We start from the raw sequence: 14,394 nt of genomic DNA, 5'->3' as shown, positions 1-14,394 counted from the left end.
TGAGAAGTTAGTTTCATATAAAGAGACTTGAATTTGGTATCTTTGGTACTCTGTCCCCAAACTGGCTCACACTGACGTGTTCATATCCAAAAGGACCAGTGTAGGTTTTCTTTTCATGCTTTATAAAAAGTTTTCTTGCATGATCCAAAGAAGCACCGTTCAATCAAAGTGTCCAATGCTTTGGGCCGGAGCAACAGTACACCAGGTACTGGCTTTGCAGGGGGTTGGCCAAGCCAGATTCGATCTCTGGTGTCCCATCCGGTGCCCGGGAGTGATGCCAGAACACAGGCAGGTGTGGCCCAAAGCCAGACACAAAACACAACGAACAAACAGGATCATCAGAAGTTGGCCCGTTAGGGCTCATTGACTAAACTTGTCATCAGCAAGTTCAGTCTTTGATTCTCAGCCACTCCTCTGCGTTTTACAGAATGCTCCAGGGGGCCACTTTATGACTTTACTTAAAGTTCACAGATTTAATCAGTCGCAGGACAGGAACTGGAGGTCTGTTTGTCTTTGCTTCCAGGGGTAGATAAATTTTAGGGATGTTTTAACCCAGTCTCCAAAGTCTGCCATGAAAACTGAACCTCAAGAGTTGTAGGAAATCTGGGTTACATCAGTCCTAAATAATGAAATGCGGAGGGGGAGTGTGGGGGTTGCTCAGGGCTTACTCAAGGCTTGGCTGTGTGGACAGGGATCACTCCTAGCACATCCACCTCCAGGTGAGGGATCATATTTAGAGCCAGAAATTGAACCAAAGTTGGCTGCATGCAAGGAAAGCAACTCCCTACTATCTTTCTGAGGTATGTTTATTTATTTATTTTCTTTTTTTTGGTTTTTGAGTCACACCTGGCAATGCACAGGGGTTACTCCTGGCTCATGCACTCAGGAATTACTCCTGGCAGTGCTCGGGGGACCCTATGGGATGCTGGGAATCGAACCTGGGTCAGCCGCGTGCAAGGCAAACGCCCTACCCGCTGTGCTATTGCTCCAGCCCCTTGAGGCATGTTTAGGCTGTTAACAAACAGTGGTTATCTGAACATGGATTCTGTCCATCCCTGCTGATGTCTTAATAAGACCCTGCTGATGTCTTAATAAGACATTAGGTGCCAGGCTGTTTTGCAATTAATTTCTGACAATCTGACCAATTGGAGATTACAGGAAACTGAGCCACGGGCATATGACAGTTGGTCGGGAGGTATGGAATTTGAGTCAACGCAACAGGACTCTTCCTGCCAGCTCAGGAGACCTTGTGGAGTGCTGGGGATGGAATCAAGGTCAGAGGTATGCAAGGCAAATGCCCTCCCTGCGCTCCTCTCCCTCCAGCCCTGATTCTCAAGGAAGACCTGACGGCTAAAGCTGGCGGTTACATCCTGTTAGCACTTCCTGTGAGCTCCATAAAGAAACGGTGCCTTTCTCTGTGTAATTCAGTCCACTGGCATCTAGAGTCAACACAACGCTTACCTGCTACATAACAGAGAACTGCACTCTTATTCGAGTCATCCTGCACTGTAGCACTGTCATCCCATGGTTCATCGATTTGCTTGAGTGGGCACCAGTTAATGTCTCCATCGTGAGACTTGTTGTTACTAGTGTTTTTGGCATATCAAATACGACACGGGGAGCTTGCCAGGCTCTGCCGTGTGGGCGAGATACTCTCGGTAGCTTGCCAGGCTCTCCGAGAGGGACGGAGGAATCGAACCCAGGTGCAGGTGCAAGGCAAACGCCCTCCCCGCTGAGCTATGGCTCCATCCAAGTCTCATCCTCGAAGTCTTTAAATTCTCAGATACTTCCCTCCCACCCACCCAGAGGATTGAGCCTGGGGCTTCTCCACTCAAAAGCACGTGCTCCATCCAGCCATTTGAGTGCTCCCCTCTGGCTCCTTAGAAAGATACTTACACTCCGCTACCTGCCCCAACTTTACCTTTCTTCTGTCAACCCACTGACTAGGTACTATCATCAGCCTCGCTTTAGAGACTGGGATACTGAGGTCAGGAGGGCAAAGCCCACATGCCAAGGCTCATAAAGATGAGGCACAGATTCTTCACCTATCAGCCTGAGAAGTCTGTGCTCTTAATTAAATCACTTCCTATTTAAAAAAAATCCCACAAATAAGTACCGAGAGCAAGCATGACAAGAGACTCAATGACACTATCGGTATTTAGCCGCATGTTCTCTACTGATAAAAAAAAAAAAGCGTTCAGGGCGCCATGTGGTAAGCTGAGAGTAGGGAGGAGGCCCTTTTATTATCTCTGCCAGTCATGGAAACATATAGAGGAAAGAAATAAATCTTAGATAATCCGCGTGTGAGGCTGAAAGCCCTGGCCAACGGGGAGGGGCAAAGGGGTAGCAATAGCGAGAGGCTGCCAACTCAAAAAAAAAAAGAAAGAAAGAAAATTAAAAAAAAAATACTAGCTTGTAATGAGATGCTGTGCAAACTTTTGAAATCTGGAGGGGAGCGATTTCTGGGCTGGGAAACGCGGAGACGGGGTTGTAGAGCTCGGCACGGAGTGACGCGGAACCCTGAGTCACCGACTACCCGGGACCCCACGGGGGAGGAGGGGGCTTCTCTCTAACCCGGGCTGCCGTCTCCGACCTGCCTTCAGAGCCCAGAGCCCGGGGGGGTGCAAGCCCCCAGCACAGACCTCGAAAGCAGCCCGCTGAAGGCCGACCGGCGGCGGCGGCAGCAAGCCGGGACGAGCGCACGAGTGACAGCTCTCAGCGGTCCCCTCTCCCACCAGGACCCCGCTCGCTGGAGAGAGGGAGACAGCAATACTCACTGCCGGATGACGGTCAGAGCAAAGCGCCCCATCTTCTCGGGAGCCCCGGCGAGGACTAGCGGCAGCTCCGGCCCCTGCACCGCGCCAGCGCGCCGCGTCTCTGCACTGCGGGCTCGCCCACACCACTTCCGCCCAGCCCCGCCGGCCGGGCCCGGCGCGGCCCCGATAGGCCGAAGGAGTTGTTACGTCACCCCAGCCAGGCCAATCAGCGTGGCGCGAGGCCGAGGGCTCGGAGGCGATTGGCCAGGCCGAAGGCCGCGCCCACCTCCGTGGGGCGTGCGTCACCTGCGCGCGGGCCTGTGATTGGCGCGCGGCAGGTGCGTGCGGGGCTCCCGGAGTTCGCAGTTGACGCGAGCTCGCCCGGGCAAGCTTCCATCCTGCCGGCGCCGGGGAGATGCGGCGCGGGTTTGGGCGTGATGGGATCGCAGGCTGGCACGCAGCCAGGCTGGCCGCTCCCGTGTGCAGCGCCCAGACAGAAATCTCGCAGGTTTTACCGCCGAATCTGATTCATCTCGTTTGTCCCGCAGGCCAGTTCACCCTTGAGCTCCAAATTCCTCTTGCTCCCCGCACCTTTGATCGATCTCAAATCCTTCTAGTGCTTTTTCGTTCTCTCCTTTTGCACTGTCAATCTCCATGGGTTCTTATCATGATTGGAGTTGAATGAATCTCTCTTTCCCCGTTGCACTGATTCTGAACAGTTTCACGGGTTTTTTGTTATTGTTGTGTTTTGTTTCTGGTTTTTGTTTTGTTTTGTTTTGTTTGCTTTTTGGGTCACACCCGGCTATGCACAGGGGTTACTCCTGGCTCTGCACTCAGGAATTACTCCTGGAGGTGCTCATTTGGGATGCTGGGAATCGGAGCCAAGTCGGCCAGTGCAAGGCAAACACCCTCCCCGCTGTGCTATAGCCCCAGCTCCGTAGTTTCACGTTTTTAAAGAGCATCCGAGAAATGTTTTCTCTAGCAGCCTTACAGGGCTTTGAGAGTGTTACCTAACCTCTGGAACGTCGGGTTTCGTGATTGGTAACATGGGATCACAGTTTCTAGCCAGGATACAGGATAAAACGTAATTAAAATAGTTTTACTGGAACGGACAGAATCAACGGGTAGGGGCTTGCTTTGACCCTGGCACCTCTGAGCGTTGCCAGGAGTGATCCTTGAGCACATAGCCAGGAGTAAACCTTGAGTACGCTGTATGTAGCCCAAAAGCTGGAAAAAAAAAAAAAACCTGGCAAATCATAATAGTGTTATTCTGACTTTGCCTTGCACTTGTTTTTAAGATAAATGCTAACATTTGATAATGCATTTGTATTCTTTGTCCGGATGCAAAAAAGAAAAGATCATCCTAATCCCTCTGGATTTCTCATAAACTGGATCAATAAACAAGCATTGTACTGATTTAAAAGTCAAAAGAAAGCTTAATAGTAATATGTAGACCTATAAACTTGGGTGCAACCCTAGAGGCAATGGATGATTCCCAAGGGACTCCAAGACATTAGCTTAAAAACCTTTTTGCTAGGACAGTGGTTAGAGGGTACAGAGGAAAGTAAAGCAAAACAGTCGTGCAGGTTTAAATTCTGCTTTCTCTACTGAAAGAGATGCAGGGATGAAGTCTTCCAGAGAGAAGTTTATGGAAAATGCCCTGGAAAGGTAACTTCCTTCCTGCCTTCAGAGCCCTCTCACATGAATAACCCTCTCACCAAAACGTTTTGCAGGGCAGGGCTTGCACTCCTACACCTTGAATCTCCATTTAACACATAAGAAGCCGTGTGCGGGACACTTGAGTTTGCAGGATGATGTGCACGATTACCTTTGATCCTCAGAACAACCCCAGGATGGATGGTGCAAGTTCTCTGATAGCTTCATCAGGAGATGAGAATTCGAACCAAGCCATTCTTCTAGGTTCATAGTGGGTCAGGGGTGATACAGGGCAAGTTCATTGCTAGGGGACCATTGTGGTAAGGTCAGCAGCATGCAAGGCAAGTGCCTACACGCATGATCTCTCCAGGTCCTGTGCCTTCGTTTCTTTTGTTTGTTTGTTTTCTAATGAAAACTGGTGCTTTGTATTTCTTATGATGTAATCAGAATGAGGGTATGCCGAGGTAATGAAGCCATCCTGAATGTCTGTGGCTTAACCCATGAGCAATGGTCAGAAACAGGCTTCTCTGGGGCCAGAGTGACAGCACAGTTCAATCCCTGGCATACCATGTGGTCCCCCAAGCATCATGAGAAGTGAACCCTGGCAGCAGGTCTAAGAGTAAGTCCTGAGCACTGCCAGGTGTGGCCCAAAACAAAACAAAAGAAGAAAAGAAAAGGGCAGAAATGTGTTTTTCTCACATTGTTACTCAGGGACAGGTATAGATCTGAAAAATATGTGTTGTTTTTTTTTTTTCTTCTTTCTGTTTTTGGTTCGAAGGCAACACCTAGTGGTGCTCAGGAGCTATTCCTAGCTCAGGAGTGACCCCTAGTGGCGCTCAGGGGACTATACGCAGTGCCAGGGGATTGGGACCAGGGTGGGCTGCATGCGAGGCAAGAGCCTAAATCCCATGAACTCTCTCTCCCACCCCATATGGATCTGTACGTACTGGGGTGGAGATGGGAGTGAGAGGTCCAGGGTCCAGTGTTTGCTCCCCTACAGAGCTGCATGGACTGTGTGAAGGAGCATGTGAGTATTGCACTGCTCTCCAAGAGGGACAAAGGAATCGAACCCTGGTCGGCCGTGTGCAAGCAAATGCCCTACCCGCTGTGCTATCGCACCAGCCCAATCATCATCATCATCATCATCATCATCATCATGCACTGGTGGAGGGATGGGTGTTTGATCATTGTGTGATTGTAACCCAAACATGAAAGCTTGTAACTATCTCACGGTGATTCAATAAAATTTTTTTTAAAAGAAAGAAATAAAGTGAAGAGGCACCATGAGAACTCGGCAGGCTCTGCTCCCTGTGGCGCTTAGGGCGGTCCCCATCCCTCATTCATGTTTCTCTCACGGGCTCTGCCTTTAGAGGTCTTTATGGTTCGTTTCCTGCTCCCCTCACAGTTTCATGATTTACCTGCCAAGCATTTCTATGCATTGACCTGTCTGCACTGTAGCACTGTCATCCCGTTGTTCATCAATTACTGGTGAACGTTACGTTCACCAGTAACGTCTCCATCGTGAGACTTGTTACTGTTTTTGGCATATCGAATACGCCACGGGGAGCTTGCCAGGCTCTGCCGTGTGGGGGAGGTACTCTCTGTAGCTTGCCGGGTGTTCCCAGAGGGGTGGAGGAATCGAACCCGGGACAGCCACAGTGCCCGGGATTGAACCAGATCAGCTGCATGTAAAGGCAAGCAAGCACCTTATCTCCTCTTCCTCCTCCTCCTCCTCCTCTTCCTCCTCCTCCTCCTCCTCCTCCTCCTTCTTCTTCATCATCATCATCATCCCATTGATTGTCGAATTTCTCGAGCGGTCTCAGTCCCGTCTCCATTTATCCTAGCCCTGAGATTTTAGAAGCCTCTCTTCACTCATCCTTCCCAACGGTGCCGCATTGGAGGCTCTTTCAGGGTCAGGGGAATGAGACCCATCATTGTTACTGGTTTGGGCATATGAATACGCCACACGGAGCTTGCCAGGCTCTCCCATGTGGGCAGGAAACTATCTCCCTAATCCTGATTTTTACCTCCGAAGACTCCTTTTTAAGCCTTCCCACCAATGGCAATACCCTCTATCCACCGTTGCTCATATAACTCTACAGTCTTCTCATCGACCCTCCCCAAATTTAGCACAATTTTCTATCGGCTCAATTATGCCTTGAATGTTGGGCTGAAGCTCTTGTTTTCCCACAAACCTCTAATTACAAACTGCGCTGAAGATGAGGAAAGAGAGGAAGTAGCTGAGATGTTTGGAATGTGGGTTCAGAAAAGAGGAGAGTGTGGGTTAGGAGTCAAGTTCCCTGGGTACTTAAATATTTTCAACAGTAGCATGGTGGTAGGGGGAAGGGGGCATATAAATCTAATGTAATCAAATGCAGGCTTGCTTGTGAACTGAAGTTGCAGGTTATACATTTCACCAGTCGTTGAAATTTCAAGTTGAATGTTTGGTTATGATTGTTTTAACTGTAGCACTGTCATCCTGTTGTTCATCAAGTTGCTCGCGCGAGCACCAGTAACATCTCCATGATGAGACTTGTTGTTACTGTTTTTGGCATATTAAATACACCATGGGGAGCTTGCCAGGCTCTGCCGTGCGGGTGGGATACTCTCGGTAGCTTGCTGGGCTCTCCAAAAAAGGGACGGAGGAATCGAACCTTGCATTTACCTTGCATGTGGAGTGGAACGATAGCACAGCAGGCAGGGCATTTTCCTTGCACGTGGCTGACCCGAGTTTGATTCCTCTGTCCCTTTTTTGGAGAGCCCAGTAAGCTACCGAGAGGATCCCACCTGCACAGCAGAGCCTGGCAAGCTCCCCATGGCGTATTCGATATGCCAAAAACAGTAGCAAGTCTCACAATGGAGACGTGACTGGTGCCCGCTCGAGCAAATCAATGAACAATGGGACAACAGTACTACCATGCTACAATGCAGTGGATAACCCCAGCTAAAGTCTCGGCACTGCATAAGGTCTCCAAGCACTGCCAACGGGCACTTCTGTGAGCAGAATCAGGAATAGCCTCTGAGCACTGCTGGGTATGGTCCCCCCAAAAGCCAGCCAATAAAGAAATGAAAATGCTTGTGCTAAAAAAAAAATGCTGGCACTGTTCTATTAAGAATTTGCTCTCATGGGCCGGAGCGATAGCACAGCCGGTAGGGCATTTGCCTTGCACGTGGCCGACCCGGGTTCGATCCCCGTCATCCCATATGGTCCCCCAAGCACAGCCAGGAGTAATTCCTGAGTGCAAAGCCAGGAGTAACCCCTGAGCATCGCTGGGTGTGACCCAAAAAGCAAAAAAAAAAAAAAAAGAATTTGCTCTCAGAAAAAATACACATACAATCAAGCAAGATGTCCTGCACAGATAACCACAACACCCAATTGGAGAGAGAGATCAAAAGGGAATGCCCTGCCACAGAGGCAGGGTGGGGTGGGGGGGAGATGGGATTGGGGGGTGGGAGGGATACTGGGTTTACTGGTGGTGGAGAATGGGCACTGGTGGAGGGATGTGTTTGCGAACATTGTATGAGGGAAAAACAAGCTTGAAAATGTGTGAATCTTTATCTGTACCCTCATGGTGACTCACTAACTAAAGAATAAAATAAATTTAAAAAAAACTGAAAAAAAAAGATGTCCTGCACAGAGAAACTCATCCAGGGACAGGCCAGCAGAGAACAACACATGTGTGTATATTGTTCATGTATGTGGAGCCCCCACATGCTAAGGCAAAGGGACATATTGTTGTGATTATTTAATTGAGTCCCAAGACGGAACGTTTTACAGGAAATATTGGCTGATGCGTGTCTTGGTATGAGTTCGGCTTGCCTGATCAGGACACTTGATAATTCTAAGCTAAAGCTCGTTCTGCCTCACCAGAATAGAGAGAGGAAATGGGAAAGTTCGAGGAAAAGGAAACAGACAGGGCCGATGCCAGCCAGCAACGAGGAGGGAGCGAGTCTTGAGCCTCCCGCCCCCCCCCCAACACCGAACTGTGATGTCGCACTTGTCCCAGCGTTCTTGCTCTCCCCCCACTCCTTTGCGCTTCTCCTTCTGTGGCGTTCAAGTTGGCATTCGTAGAGAGTGATGCAAATTTAATGAAAGCAAGCCCTGGATTCTTTTCCTGGCAGGGACTGCCCTGCACCACCCACTGTCAGAAGAGATTACATGCTGCACCCTGACGGCAGAACAGAATTTCCCAGCCAACAGGACGTCGCGGATACACGGCAAACCATCTGCTTTGTCCGGTGACTGAGAAATAATAATGTGGCCGACGATCCAAGAGAGCAGGCAGGGGCTGCCCGCGGGACTGGGCCCCCGCCCTCCACCCGCTTCATGCCCGAAGGTGGAGGGAGATTTGTTTTGGCAGCAACTCCGCCGACATCTGACATCTGTCACCCAGTGGTCCCCATTATTGCCGCCTCTCCCCGATCAGATCTGCCACTCGAAAGGCTTTGCCACGGACGGAGGGCTGAAAGATGCTCTCCCGCCTGCCGTGCTGCAGGGGCGCTCCCCTGGATTTGGAGCCCTGCGGCCACTAATCCCTTTTCATGCCTTGCCTTCCTGCCTGTCACCAAGTAGGGGGGTGGGGGGGACAGAAACTCCTTCGAGCCCAACTGCGGTTGGGAAGAGGAAGTGAACAAGAGAGATAAATTCTATTCTTTTTTTTTTTTGCTTTTTGCTTTTTGGGTCACACCCGGCGATGCTCAAGGGTTACTCCTGGCTCTGCACTCAGAAATTACTCCTGGAAGTGCTCGGGGGACTATATGGGATGCTGGGAATCAAACCCGGGTCGGTGCTATCGCTCCAGCCCAAGAGAGGTAAATTCTTATGGTACTGCCGCCATGGGTGTCAAGGATTCATCGGGATCCACAGAATGACCCTCTCCCCTCATCGGGGGATGTGTGTGTGTGAGAGAGAAAGAGAGTGAGAGAAATAGAGAGAGAGAGAGAGCAGAGACAGACAGAGAGAGAACAGAGACAGACAGAGAGAACAGAGACAGACAGAGAGAACAGAGACGGACGGGATGGGTAGTTTATGGGACTCTAACCCAGAATGCTGGGGCCCAAGGGAGAATGCTTTCCTGGCGGGGCTCTGTAACTGCTCTATCTGTGCTCTCTCTTCTGGAAGAATCTTCCCCTTTGAGAAAGTCTCTTACAAATATAACGGTCCCAATATACTAAGGCCCTGGGATGTGTAAAAGTCTAACCCGGAGAGATGAAGATAGGCATTTGACCCAAGAGAGTTGTTCTTCTGATGATTCCTGGTCTGAGCAATGACGATTGCAGGCAGATAATAGTGGAGGCTCTCGGTCTAAGAGGCTGAGACCCCTGACCCTGTGGTTCTTCTCTCTTGTTTCTCTCTCCTTTTGTTTCATTATGTTTTTGGTTTTGGTTTTGGGTTTTGTTGTTTTGTTTTTTTGCTTTTTGGGTCACACCTGGCGATGCACAGGGGTTACTCCTGGCTCTGCACTCAGGAATTACCCCTGGCTGTGCTCAGGGGACCATATGGGATGCTGGGATTTGAACCCGGGTTGGCCGCATGCAAGGCAAACGCCCTACCCACTGTGCCATCGCTCCAGCCCGTTTCATTATGTTTGGTGTTTGGGTCACACCTGGCCATGCGCAGGTGTTACTCCTGAATCTTTATCATTCAGGAACTGCTCCTGGCAGTGTTAGGGGGACCCTACCGGGTGCCTGGGATCGAACCCTGACCAACTACATGCAAGGCAAGTGCCCTTCCCTCTGTACTGTCGCTCCAGCCCCCTCTGTCTCTCTTCTTAATTCTTGCAGCATCCCTGCCTCAAGCCTGTTCTTCCAGAGCTGGTCTCCGCCCATACATGCTGTGGTTCTGCTACATGGAGTCAAGGAAGAGGGTCCTCCATCAGGATCCACAGGAGAGCCCCTCCCCTTCCACTCCTGCCCTGGGAGAAAATGAACATCTGTGGGGAGAGCAATTTTCAAAAGAGTCCACAGAAGGTTATATTCAGTATATTTGTGTCTCCCTAGAGGGTCTGATCTTGAAACTTTTCTAGGGAGGAGGCACTTGACCAGCCTGTCTCGTCTAGTCCCTCTAATAGTTCCAGGAGGGCTCTTTTTATTTTATGTCGTTTTTATTTTGGTTTCAGGGCCACGCCTGGGTGCTCAGAGCTTACTCCTGGCTCTGTGCTCAGGGATCACTCCTGGCAGAACTCGGAAACTGGCTCAAGCCATGTGCAAGGCCAGCACCTTACCAGCGGGATTATCTCTCAGGCCCTTATAAAAGAACAAGCAGCGGCCGTGGAATCCAGCCAGCCCGTGACGGAGGGTGCTGGGTGCTGGGCCCAAATCTCACTGAAGTTTAACTCTCCTTATGTGCTCTCACCACAGTAGCCTTCCATCACTCCTTTTTGTGCCAATGGGTGTGTCATCTGTACATGAGTGACCCAGGAAGCTGTGCTCCCACGGACAGCAGGCATGGGGGTGGGGAGTGATGATCAAGAAGGTGAAGTGTCTTGATTTTCCCAGAGTACCAAGGCAGTTCTATACAAGGACATGGACCCCCAGCATCCTGGTTTAGGGCCTTAGGGCCAGTCGAAGTTTTAAGGTATGAGGCAAATGAGGCAGTAGGAAGTGTAGGATCAGAGAAAACCTTCTGTAAAACCTCTTTGATTTGCAGAGAGCCACTAAAAGGATAAATCAATGGAATACTATACAGCTCTCCAGGCTTGAACCGGAAAACCTCAACACCAAGGCCCCCCCATTCCACTCACCTACCGAGAAGGCACCGACAGGTTCCAGAACTGACTGTACCAGCTTGGATAAGAGGTGAACAGAAGGTTCTTCCAAGCGATGGGGCTCTTCCGTCAAAATGAGATTCCACAGTCCCATAGGGACCTGCCCCAGCTGTGAGTTCGGGGTGAGAAAGCACTGGGACAACCGATTTTGAAATGTGTCTGGAACATTCCCTATTTGCTGAGGGAAGCCCGGAGAAGTGCTGTTGAACAAGAAAAGGCTGCTTTTTTTTTTGCTTTTTGGGTCACACCCAGCGATGCTCAGGGGTTACTCCTGGCTCTGCATTCAGGAATTACTCCTGGTGGTGCTTGGGGGACCATATGGGATGCCGGGGATCGAACCCGGGTCGGCCTCGTGCAAGGCAAACGCCCTACCCGCTGTGCTATCGCTCCGGCCCCTGCTTTTTTTTTTTTTTTTTAAGGACTTTGCCTTCCTTAAAGCTGACAGTCTGAGGGGCTGGAGCGATAGCACAGCGGGTAGGGCCTTGCTTGCACGTGGCTGACCCGGGTTCGATTCCCAGCATCCGATAGGGTCCCCCGAGCACCACCAGGAGTAATTCCTGAGTGCAGAGCCAGGAGTAACCCCTCTGCATTGCTGGTGTGGCCCAAAAAGAAAAAATTTTTTTAAAAAAGCTGACAGTCTGGGCTCAGATAAATTGTACAGCAGGTAGGGCACTTTCCACATACCTACCGGGGTTCAATCCCCGGCACGACCAGATGTGACACAAACTCCCCTCTGCAAAGCCAAGGAAGCTGATGGTCCATCTACAGGGATCTGATCTTGACAAAGGGCTGTCAGCCTCCCGTCCACACACCTTGATTGGAAAGCCTCCTTGTGGTTCGATTCATTTAGCGGCAAAGTGAGTGTGTAACAAGTCCCTTGGATTCTGAGGCTCACCTGAAGCACTGTGTAACTCTCGGCAGAACTGGATTCAGATGGTTTTGGTATTCAGCTGGATGGTTCAATGGTCTGGGCCAGCAGGGGGAGGGGATAGAGCCAAGGCTTCCTTGGTAGGGAGATTCAAGAAACTGTGCAGGGCCAGGGATCAAAGGCATTTGCAAAGCCTGCGCCAGGGACCCCTGAGCTATCCCTGCTGCCGCGCCCTCCACCCCTCTCCCCTCCCCAAAGTAATAATAAGAATAATAAAAACAACTTTGGAGGAAGTGATGACGGAACCGTAGCCTGGGGATTTGTAACTTTTGAACATTCTAAACATCCCATTTACCTTCTCATGGGTTTTGACTCCTCAAACAAATTAACAAACAATGAGGTAACTTCTGAACTTGGCCGCAACCCACACTTAGCCCTTCTGCAGCCTTCGGGAGTCTTAAAATGGTGGTAGTGATGGGGGGGCGGGGGGACTCCTCTTTTGAACTTTTTTTTTAATTGAATCATGGTGAGATACACAGTTACAAAGTTGTCCCTGATTGGGTGTCAACCATCCAGTGTTCCAACACCCGTCCCTTCACCAGTGCACATTTCCCACCACCAATGTCCCCAGTTTCCCTCCCCCCACCCCCACCCCCACCCTCCCAGCCTGCCCATGGGGCTGGATTTCATTAGGCACCACACAAACACAAACACACATACACACACAAACACATACATACATCATTCGGTGCCCCCCACTCACACACACACACAGAGGCTACAGACAGCCTTCACACACACACACACAGAGGCTACAGACAGCCTTCACACACACACACACACACACACACAGGCTACAGACAGCCTTCACACACACACACACACACACACAGAGGCTACAGACAGCCTTTTTGGATAGGCTGAACCTCATGCCCTTGTTTTTCTGCAGCTCTGATACTTGAAGCCACGGCCTCACACCAGACAAGCGCTTTACCACTCAGCTACATGGTTAGGGCAGACACTTGTGTGTCTGTATGTCAGGGCTTTCCCCGAAGGCTGGGTAGCCGGAAGGGCAGTGCCAGGATCAAGCCAAGGGTCTCCGGCGTGCTCTACCGCTTGAGCCACACCCCTGGCTGATGCAGCTCTTACTATTTGGATAAGCAGGGGGGTAAAAATATCATTCAATGCCATGTTCGGTTTTAATATCTGCTTCGTGACAGAGATGGAGACGGGCAGGACACCTCCATCCACGCCAGAAAGTATGATTTCGACATTCCATGGAATAAAAATCTAAGTCCCCCACACCTGGTAAGTCATTAGAAGCCCCATTGAGTACTCGGGACCTTCTTAGGGCCCCGACCTATGATGTGGGGTTCTCTGGACGGGGCTTGGCTTCAGTGGGGTTTCCCTAAACGCCAGTCCCACCCAAATACTCGGAGCCCCCCAAAAGGAGACCGTCAAGACGCCCAGGCCTTTGTCCCATCACCAACTTCTGGGTCCAGAAAAGGGAACTCCCTGGTGAAGTTGGAGCATTCGGTTGTAGACGATGTTTCCGAGAGCAGGAACCGGGGCCGTGAGGTGGACCATCCCCCAGCCCTGTGGAGTGGGGCACGTGTGTTTTCTCATCCCAGCCTTGCGCTTCCGGCTCTCACTGGTGCCCGTGGAAGAGGCAGCGTTGCTGGTGTGTTCCTACCAGGGTGGCAACCACCACACCGTGCTGGGAAGGGAGGGAGGGAGGGGCCAGATCTTGGAGAAGAGACCCCCCAGGAGGGTTTGGAGAGGCCACTAGAGGCGGGGGAACCCCCTCACCTAGACGTCCAGCCGACTCCCCCAAAGGTACTCCCTGCTGGTCCCGAGAACAATGAATACGGGTGGGGACCAAGCGGGACTTTCTTAGGGCCCTGACCTATGACGTGGGGTTCTCTGGACAGGATTTGGCTTCAGTGGGGTTTCCCTAAAGGCCAGTCCCACCCAGACTCCTGCAAAACAGAGGCAGGCCAGGCGGAAACCGGGAAGCAGCTTCCCAGGACTGTCACAGCCATGCTGACACATGTTTCTAGACACATGATTGTAGTGATGGGGTGGCCGTGGGCAGCTGTCCCTGGCTCCTGGGTAAGGGCCTGGGCTGAGGAAGGGAGGTCCAGCAGGAAGTAGGGGAACCTGGAGATGGGTTCAAGGGCTCCCACCCTGTCCCCTTATTACCTGCCTTTCTGCACGTCAACCAACGACAGTTGTGGCCTGCCCCCCGGAAGAACAGAGGGGACCGAATCCAGGGATCATCGATCACAGCCCACAGTCCCACACCCGCCCTGCCTCCAGGACCCAGAGGTGCCCCCTAGGAAGGTCT

At 51.1% G+C, this 14,394-nt stretch overlaps 1 protein-coding gene across 1 annotated transcript in view; it reads right to left on the bottom strand.

Annotated features, from left to right (window-relative positions):
- Window positions 1–2,926, bottom strand: part of TIGAR (TP53 induced glycolysis regulatory phosphatase) — a 28,519-nt gene extending 25,593 nt beyond the window's left edge. Inside the window, exon 1 of the mRNA XM_055142071.1 lies at window positions 2,778–2,926. Within this exon, the coding sequence (XP_054998046.1) occupies window positions 2,778–2,809 (32 nt within the window). The 5' untranslated portion in view covers window positions 2,810–2,926. The remainder of the gene's footprint in view (window positions 1–2,777) is intronic.
- Window positions 2,927–14,394: the final 11,468 nt, after the last annotated feature.

This window comes from Sorex araneus, chromosome 6, assembly GCF_027595985.1.
Source record: "Sorex araneus isolate mSorAra2 chromosome 6, mSorAra2.pri, whole genome shotgun sequence".
NCBI classification, from domain to species: Eukaryota; Metazoa; Chordata; class Mammalia; order Eulipotyphla; family Soricidae; genus Sorex; species Sorex araneus.
The sequence above is the reverse complement of the archived record's forward strand: the minus strand, read 5'-3'. Positions and strand labels throughout refer to the sequence as shown.